The sequence below is a fragment of the Paramormyrops kingsleyae genome, chromosome 4 (genome assembly GCF_048594095.1).
Source record: "Paramormyrops kingsleyae isolate MSU_618 chromosome 4, PKINGS_0.4, whole genome shotgun sequence".
NCBI lineage: Eukaryota > Metazoa > Chordata > Actinopteri > Osteoglossiformes > Mormyridae > Paramormyrops > Paramormyrops kingsleyae.
The window spans coordinates 20,344,040-20,350,453 of NC_132800.1; the positions used below are offsets into that span (position 1 = coordinate 20,344,040).

General features: G+C 41.0%; 1 protein-coding gene across 1 annotated transcript; it reads right to left on the reverse strand.

Moving 5' to 3' along the window:
* Nucleotides 1-2,114: 2,114 nt before the first annotated feature.
* Nucleotides 2,115-5,944, reverse strand: exosc4 (exosome component 4). The gene is made up of 3 exons (XM_023796093.2): nucleotides 5,729-5,944; nucleotides 4,549-4,755; nucleotides 2,115-2,834 (listed from the first exon to the last, which is right to left on the reverse strand). Exons 1-3 carry the CDS (start codon nucleotides 5,897-5,899, stop codon nucleotides 2,475-2,477), a joined length of 738 nt encoding a protein of 245 aa, XP_023651861.1. The 5' UTR covers nucleotides 5,900-5,944; the 3' UTR covers nucleotides 2,115-2,474.
* Between the last annotated feature and the right edge of the window lie 470 nt (nucleotides 5,945-6,414).

Below are 6,414 nucleotides of genomic sequence, written 5' to 3' on the forward strand. Positions count from 1 at the left end.
GCATGCGTACACCGCAACACATAACGTCACGTCGGTCTGTACTGCGTATGCGCAAATATTTTACGGCACAGAAAGTAGTGTTGCTACAGCACGGCTTTTTTATGACCAACGGCTTTGAAGGCTACGCCTGATTTTTCATAGGCTGCAGGATTACGTTTTAATACTAAAAACTAATGGACGTACCTATTCTGGAGCATTCAAAGGAAACAGTATGTCAAATCATAGTTAAAACTGTAGTTAAATATTTGGGAATATACGTATGCTAGAATATTAATGAAAGGGAAAATCTAAGCTTTAAAGAATTGTAGAAAAATGAAACAATTTTAAACAGATGGTTGCAAAGAAGCATATCAGTATTTGGGCGAATTTTGCCAAAATGGAGAGTCTTTCACAGTTAGTTTAAACTACGTAGCCTTTTCTTTACTAATTTATTTCAGCTGGTTGGTAGTATTCGATTTCTTTTCAATTATGATTTTCAGCCTATGAGACTGCCTATTAAATTATCTAATTATCATAAACAGGCGTTAATATATTGGAAAATGTTTTTGCATAATTTCACTCCTCACAGTAGTCCTCTTTGCAATAATAGACATTTTATGAAGACTATATTCTTCTATAAGGATTGGATGGAAAGAGATATTTGGTCTATTGTTCATTTAATGAATAATAATGGTGATTTGTGAGACCACAGTCGGTTTGCTCTAAGATGTAAACTTGTCAAAGCCATTCCTGTTTCTTTTGTAAAGACGATTAAAGGAATTTTACAGTAATCGACTTTTATTCCAAGAACTGGCAATTTAAATTGCTTGCTTTAAGAAGTATTCAAAAAATGCCTCCTTATGGAATGAAGTCCTATTTATCTTTGATGTGTTGTAATCTGTATATTTATTAGTCATTTATGTAGAATCCATTTGGAACTTCTTGTATTTTTGTACTTTTCATTCACTGTCCCCTGGTTTATCTGTACATCAGACAAGGAGGCAGATTAGTTACGTTTTCCTGGTCCACACAGCAGAACGTAAGCGCATTCCTTATTACCTAAACACATTTACATCCACTGTGGTTATCTTTTTAGATGTCCCAGTGAAGTGGAACAGCTTGACCTGACTGTAGGGCTATAAATGTGTGTTACATTGGAGCAGCAGGCCTCTGGGATCCTCATTTATACAGTGTTTTCGTTACTGTTGTTTTTGGTATATTTTCATATACATGTGAAAAAAAATGAGACCTCAGCACAATTTTTTTGTTTTCACTCATTGGATGTGCGTCCGTGAATAATATGTATATTTTTTTTTGCAAACTGCAGCCTGGTTCTTCCCTGCTTCTCATTAATGAAGGGCTTCTTCCTTCCTTTATGGGACTTCAGTCCTGCTTCTAGGAGCCTGACATGAACTGTCCTAGCCGTGCACTTCACACCTGCACTTCACGTTTCCCATTCCTTGTGTTCACTTGATGTCATCCTCCGATTCGTGAGAAACCATCAGATAAGTCATCGCTGGCATTAGAGTCGCTTCCACCCTGTACCTGGCTGGTTTCTCCATGCCTCTATGGACAAAGTGCTTTTTACAGTTGTTACAAACAACTTTACACATTTAAAATTTTATTACTAGGTTGTTAATATATTGGTTTATTTGATTTTTATATGGACCACAAGTTTAGCATGAGTTTAATTAATAACTGTGCCCTATTCCAAAACAAACTGCAAGTGAATTATTTTTTCTTAACAAGCACTTTGATCCAACAAGCGACAAAGCAGAGTCAGCCAGTCCCTTGAGCAGTTGCAGTTAAGGGCCTTGGTCAAGGGTCCAACAGTAAAATCTTTCTGCTGACCCCAGGATTTGAGCTGAGGACCTTTTGATCACAGAAGCAGGGTCCCAACGTGCAGAGCCACGTGGACATTGTGGATTGCCTTAATTTTCTGCTTTCAGGTGTAATGTTTTATGTTAATATTTAATAATGAATGCACTTGGGTCGTGTAACATAATTGTTTTTCCAAAACGCATCTCTGACTCATGTGTTTGGGCGACTATGACAGTCGTCAGGGACGCCTCTGGATGTTGTCTAGCAGAACCACATCAGTCATGTTAAACGGGCCACAAACCACAGGTGCCACATTTAGTCATAGCAGCTTCACAAAATCTGTTTTATATAAAGCAACCTATAACGTATATTTCTGAGTCCCAAATTTAGTCTTAAGGTACATGGATGAAGATTGTGACTGCGGTTTTGGTACTTGGCTATAAGCCGATAGAAATGTACGTCGGTCTTTGTAATCAGAGAACATGCTGAACACCAACAGGGGTCCTCACACAGGAAGTCTACAGCTAGAGAAGCCGAAACGCCCTCCTCTGTGCGTACCATATATAAGCTGTTAAACAGTTATCTTTATACATCAGTCAGTCCATTCCTCCACAGTCAAATTCAACAATCCTTTTTCAGTTCCATGGGATCTGATACTCTGAACCCTGCGCCGCTCACTCCGCCGTCAGGACGGACACCTCCTGCAGGTGCTGTCGAACAACCCCATCCAGCACTTGGCCCAAGCTGCGGCAGGCTGTCATGGCGGCCTCCATCAGAGCATCCAGGTGGTCCTGGTGCAGTCGGGCGTCCATTTGCACCAGGGCGACCTGCCCGCCACGCGGCAACAGCGCCAGTGACATGACGGTGCCGCCGCCGCTCTCCTCTGCGTGGCAGAGGTCCACTACTGCCGTGTTCTCCACGAAGCCGGCGCTGCAGGCGCACACGTAGTCGCGCATGGGGATGCCAGCGTCGATCACCGCCAGGGTGGCTGCGTTCACACACGCGCTGTAGTTTCCACCATCCGACTGCAGGATCTGAGGCGCAGCAAACGAGAGATTCTTCAGGATGACACTTTAACCGCAAACAACTGAATCTCTTACTCGTACAAGGGACGATTCACTTCCGGACAAATGATTTTGATTAATAAAATTCAGTGCCCACAATCTACAGGCAAGAAACTCCAGCTCCACAAAGCAAAATCTTACATAAACATAGTTACACTCTATTTTTTAATTGATTAGTCATTTTGCTATGATTGTTGTAGTTAAGCGTAACACACTTGCTTCACCTGCTAATTTATTATTTACTTTAAAAAGGTTAAACAGGGTGAAAGACACCCGTCTGTGACCTTTCTGAAAACCCGTGACTGTTGTCTATTATTACCCTGCTCAATCTCAACTGTTCCAGTAAAATATATAGCAATATAAATGCATAATATGTAGGTTACCTAAGAAGCTAATAATTTGTCACCTTTTTAACTTTGCACATATAAGATTCCGGCACCGTTACTTTATACACCTGTTAGTAGGGCTGTGCGATATGACGATTTAAATCGGACGATGAAATGAAAATGTCTATCGTTTCATATTATACTCTACCGTTTATTTCGCAAAATACGCTGTTCACGGCAACATTTGTTCATCATTTGGATGACAGTTTTGCAAGGTTACACGCCACCACATGGGATGTGGCACTTGTATGGAAGTTTTTAATGGACTTTATTATTTGTAACCCACAGAAGAGTCGACAAATATGTACTGACTGCTATGTATAGGCCTATATGAAAGTTACACAGTGTGCAGTGTCCCCCATAGTTTAATACTTAAAGCACACTTAACAAGACATCTGTATCCTTTAGGTTTATACTTATTAGTCCATTAATTCTATGTTTTGTACTTTAAACAGACACAGTACAGTTACTAATAATAATGGAAAAGTACATTGCGAAGGAACGCAAAACTATTGCGAGGGAACTAACAACTTTCCCACCCAGACCACAGTTAATCTTTAGAAATAAAAAATCATATCCACAAAAATATGGAGGGATTTGTACACCTGAAAAGGTTTTTGCATATTTGTGGATCACTTCCCATCTATTTTTGGATCACGTGACATTTATGACCTCGTTCCTTTTTATTTGCGGATGTTTGTCCAGTTTCTACTGCTGCTGATCTGTAGAAGAAAATCCATAAATATGAGGTGCAGCCTTGATATATTTTGTTATCGAGATATAAGATGACATATCAGGATATAAGATTTTGGTCATGTAACACAGCCATACTTGTTACTGCACTTTACCTGCCACTAATCCCATTCCATAGTTTTGCATATCTGTATTGTTCTGTGCTGGTGTTGGGCACCATCTGTATTGTTCTGTGCTCGTGCATATGTTTTACACCAGAGGTCTCCAACTCCAGTCCTGAAGAGCTCCTATCTAGTAGGTTGTCTATTCTACCTGGCTTCCGATGAGCCACACCTGTTCCTGGTATACCTGAGTAGGATAGAAAACCTACTGCACAGTAGCTCTCCAAGGCCGGCAGTTGTAGACCCCTGTTTTACATCTGCATTGTTTTGCAGTCTATATTGTTTTGCATTGTCTTGTTTAGTCTTTTGTAACCGAATGAGCCTGAAAGAGCACCTGTGGCACAAAGCCAATAAAGAATCATAAATCATATTTTTGTAGTTGTGTAGCTTTTTTTTTTCTATACACTGAATTTGAGATTTGGATATAAACGCCGAAAACGGCACCTTGACGAAGATGTCGATCTGTGAGCGCGGGTAGAGGGAGGTCAGCACGGCCGCCTCGAAGGTCTGCTTGAGGTGCAGGCTCATCTCGCTGGACTTGCGGTCTCCGTGCGGCCGGCGCTTCCTCTCCGCCGTGCTGAAGGTGGCCATGCTATACTGGCAGTTAATGACGGCGCGGTCATGGAGCGCCTTGCTGCGGGAGCCGCGCACCTGCGGGACACGTACAGGCAGGCGTCACACTCGCTAGCTACTCTTACCGACATCAACTTTGGATTTTAAAAGGCACCATTTGTACAGCAAGCATCCGAACAATTATACGTATAGTGAAAATGTCCAATACATTGAAAATAACTGCACTCAAAGTAACTGGCAGTTCTAATGCTCTTTTTAATGCTCTTTTGCACATTACACGTAAAAGTATTTATTTTTCGGCATTTTTGTTTGGGCAGCAAAGTAAGAATTTCATTGCACAGAGAAATGCACTTTTCTACTGTACATATGGCAAAAAACGCTTTGAATTTTTGAATCTTGAATCTAATGCTATTTTCTGATTGGCTGGTAGGTGGCTATTAACTCAGTATAAGTCGGGAGACTTATGAACTGGGCGGAAACCCCCCCTCCGTATGCCTGTATTCTGTATAACGGGGCATCATGGAGGGCGTGATGCCTGAAACTGGTTGAAATGCGTGTCTGACGGTCAGTGCGTGAGACTTGAGAGCCTTGATTATAAGTCAGTAGGCCTACTTTATGCTGTGTATTATGCTCCGTTTCAATAACCAGACATGTACGTACTTTCCCTTTTTTGGTCACGTTTAAAGTTTTAGAAAAGGGTGTGGAATCTCATTTGTTCTGTCATTGCCAACTATATTAAGTCTCCTCTAATGGCAATGGATAATATGCCATTTTTGTGCCTTTTCATGTTAATATAATGATTCAGGCGGAAACAGCAGCGAGACTCTGACAATATATTCTGGATAAAATTAATTAATCGTTGTTGCTAAACATTTTATCTGTGGATAATCGCTCGTTGTCTTTTAGAAACTTACCCTATCCAAGTAGAACAAGCGGTTATCCTTTTTGTTTAGCTACGAACCATCGGTAATACGGAAATTAAAACATCTATAAAACTGCAAACAGAGCCCCCCTCAGCAGGAGCAAAAGCACATCTGCCAACAGCCCTCACCTCATGGGGGCCGTACACCACCGCTAACGCCTTGGTATTTCCTTGCTCAATGTACGCTGACCCGTCGGCTTGGGTAAACACTCCCATACGAGCCTGCACCTTCCGCAGTTCCGATGGTTTTCTACCATCTAACCGGTATCCCTGATCCGACAGCAACTCTAGACCAGCCATGTTGTTGTCACATGTGCGCGCTCGATATTACCCACAATGCTTTATGATACTTAACGGCAATACTTCCGGTCCCCCCCCCCACCACAAATAGCAAAGTGTAGCTTTTGTATTACTTATTTATTAAGTGGGGTCTTGAACAGTAATGACCTATAAAATCACTCCGAATACTAACTAAACTGGATTTCACATGAAAATTGAAAATATAATAGAATATAAAACTCATATATGATATAGAAATAATATAAAAACTAAATTTAAAAATTTAAACTATAAATAATACTGACGCTCGCAATCATACTGATTCAGACTTTATGCGGCACGACCGTGCCGCAGTGCCATCACTTTTCCATCTGCACCTCCTGCCTGATTTGCAGCTTGCCCAGATTTTTTAAACTGTGAAGCTTTTGTGACATAAAAAGAATTCACTGCTGACTTCTAACAACTTACTATCGGATTTTGCAGGTGACACACCCTTTAAACTCAAGTCTATTGATAGCTGCAATAATTTTTAAGGA